This window comes from Puntigrus tetrazona, chromosome 8 (genome assembly GCF_018831695.1).
Source record: "Puntigrus tetrazona isolate hp1 chromosome 8, ASM1883169v1, whole genome shotgun sequence".
In the NCBI taxonomy this organism is placed as follows: Eukaryota; Metazoa; Chordata; class Actinopteri; order Cypriniformes; family Cyprinidae; genus Puntigrus; species Puntigrus tetrazona.
In genome coordinates, this window is record NC_056706.1 from 1,519,248 (window position 1) to 1,521,747 (window position 2,500).

Sequence of the window (2,500 nt, forward strand, 5' to 3'; positions counted from 1 at the left end):
ATACACAATTACTAAAACTACAATTTACTCGACAGGAGAAAGTATATAAGTTTAAATAAAAATACTTAGAGGTCAGAAAATAAACTTAATTTCGAAGCGAAAATGAGTTTTGTTTTTCTTACCCCACTGTCAAGATATTTTTTCAGTCACTGAATTATTGTTATTATTTTTTTTCATAAAGGCTATTCGTATGTGATTTTGCTTCTTGATCCCCAAGCATCTCGATTTAAATTTTTTAATATTATTATTTTTTAATATTATTATTTAAATATCATTTATTGATCATTTATATGCCCTTTTGCTGTGTAATATTGTGGTTTCAGAGCAACCAGCATCCACATCACATTGCAGTGACATCAAAGATAATGCGTGCCATCTTTACGGCAGCGTCTCTTTGATCTAGTTTGATACAGGAACGTTTACTCAACCCGTGAAAGCCTGCGGTCGGGACTATCCGCTTGTCCGACCAAACTCTGAAGGAAACCTCGAAAAGGATTTTTGCGTGCCTTTTTTCGTAACGTCATCGCCAGAGGAACAGACATTTTCACACTCAAAAGTTGTGCTGTAATGAACCAAAACGCGCACCGAAATAACACACGGCTCGGTTTTCCACGGAGCATCCCACGTGTCCTAATTTAACCCTGAACCGTTCTACTTTAGGTCATTTGTTCTCTCATGAGGGAAAACAGTGGCCTGCAGCAATGGCATCATGCGAACAGAGAGCCCTGGGGACGATCCGTGTGTGTGTGTGTGTGTGTGTGTGTGTGTGTGTGTGTGTGCGCGCAGAGAGAGTCTTCAGAGAGTATCTGCTCTTGCTAGGAACCGCACAGATTTTCCAAACAGTCCAAAAACCCTCAAGCTGTCTTTGTTCATCTAGTTGACTTCAAACACGAGCACACACATGCATTCACGCACTATCACACGAGCGCATCCTCAAACGATCCGTTCAGTCTCCGCTCTGATGCACTCCTGCTGAACGTTTAACCTTGAAAGGAGCGCAGTCGATGTGTGGGAACCGAAGCGAGGGGTTATACAGCAGTCTACACAGTCGCTGTGCTCAGGTTCTCTTGGGAAGTTCATGTTTACAAGCCGGGATGTCGTAATTATGACATCAGACGCGAGCCATTTTAATCAAAACAAGATGGCAATGCGACATTCCTACAAAAAGTTCAGGGTTTTTTTGTAGATTACTTCTACTATAAAGAAAGCACACTAAGTATGTTTTTGCTTTTTATGCATTTATTCTATATGTGAAGGTTCCGTAGTTTAATCATTATATATTTTATAATATCTGCGCTTCCCTAAGATATTTTGCATATGTATTTTTATTTAGCTAGTTTCATTGTAAACGAAAATGCATCCATTTGGGGGCGTCTCAGTTGAAAAAAAATGACAGATGGAATAGATATCAATATCATTAATATTATTATTTTCACTCACAAGTTAATACAATGAATAAATCAGTAAACTAAATAAATAATAAATCAATCAATAAATTAGTTAATACAATAAAATATGAACAATGAATACATTTTAAAGACACACCTGCTGTGATTTATGCAAAAGCGCTTTGCTCCAACTTTTTAAAATAATCATGTTAAACAGTAAACATTTGCGGTGAAAAACCACATTACCCATGATGCTGTGCAGAAAATTCCAACCAATCAGAGCAGTGCATGAGAGCTCTTTAGCCCCGCCCCAATCAAGGCAATCTCCCTGTCCTCTCAAAATAATCAAATATTTGCACAGCTATCCATATTTACATGAAAAACTTGAATTTATTGTATATATATATATAAATACAACCAAAATTCATAGATTGCCGTTCTTTCCTTTCTTTTCGTTGTCAAATATTGCTTTGTCAATTAACTTAAATGATGTAAGAGCTAAAATTGCAACAAAAAAAATTATAATAATAATTATATGAAAACATATTCACTTGCAACTTTGCCTTTGCTTTTCAAATACCTTTTGTTTTAAATCCCCTTGTTATTGGTTGGTTGGGTTAATGCTTTAAAGAAAATGCCAATAGAAATAATCATATTTTGGAACGGCTGTATCACTAAAAAAGTGGGTGGGCACTAATGCAGTCTGGCGATTGGTTCTTTATTTAGAAGGCGGGGCTTATTCTTGTGCGTCACGATAGCTCTCATTCATAGTAAAAGCGCACCGTCTTAGTATATCTTAAGAACGTAAGAATGAAGAACTCCCCAAGAAGGCTTGAATGCACTGTGCACCAATTCAGATCCACTTTACATGTCGACTCACCTGTGTCTTGCCTGAACTGATGCATGGACTGCAGGTCTATGACGTAGGGCGCGAGCTGGGCATCCACCTGCCCCAGTATGACGGTCCCCCGAGCGTCCCCCTTCAGGACGTTTTCGATGTGATGACAGACGGCGGCGCCGTATGGCCTCCAGCGGCCGTGTTCGTTCAGCCATTCCCAAACCACCACCCTAGCCATGCTCTGAGACGAGTATCCGCCTCCCAGCGACACCAG

General features: G+C 39.2%; 1 protein-coding gene across 1 annotated transcript in view; it reads right to left on the reverse strand.

Annotated features, from left to right (window-relative positions):
- dtx1 (deltex 1, E3 ubiquitin ligase) overlaps positions 1-2,500 on the reverse strand; it is a 28,960-nt gene that overhangs the window by 24,743 nt on the left and 1,717 nt on the right. The window contains 1 exon segment of the mRNA XM_043247249.1: positions 2,269-2,500. This exon segment is cut by the window's right edge and continues 410 nt beyond it. Within this exon segment, the coding sequence (XP_043103184.1) occupies positions 2,269-2,500 (232 nt within the window).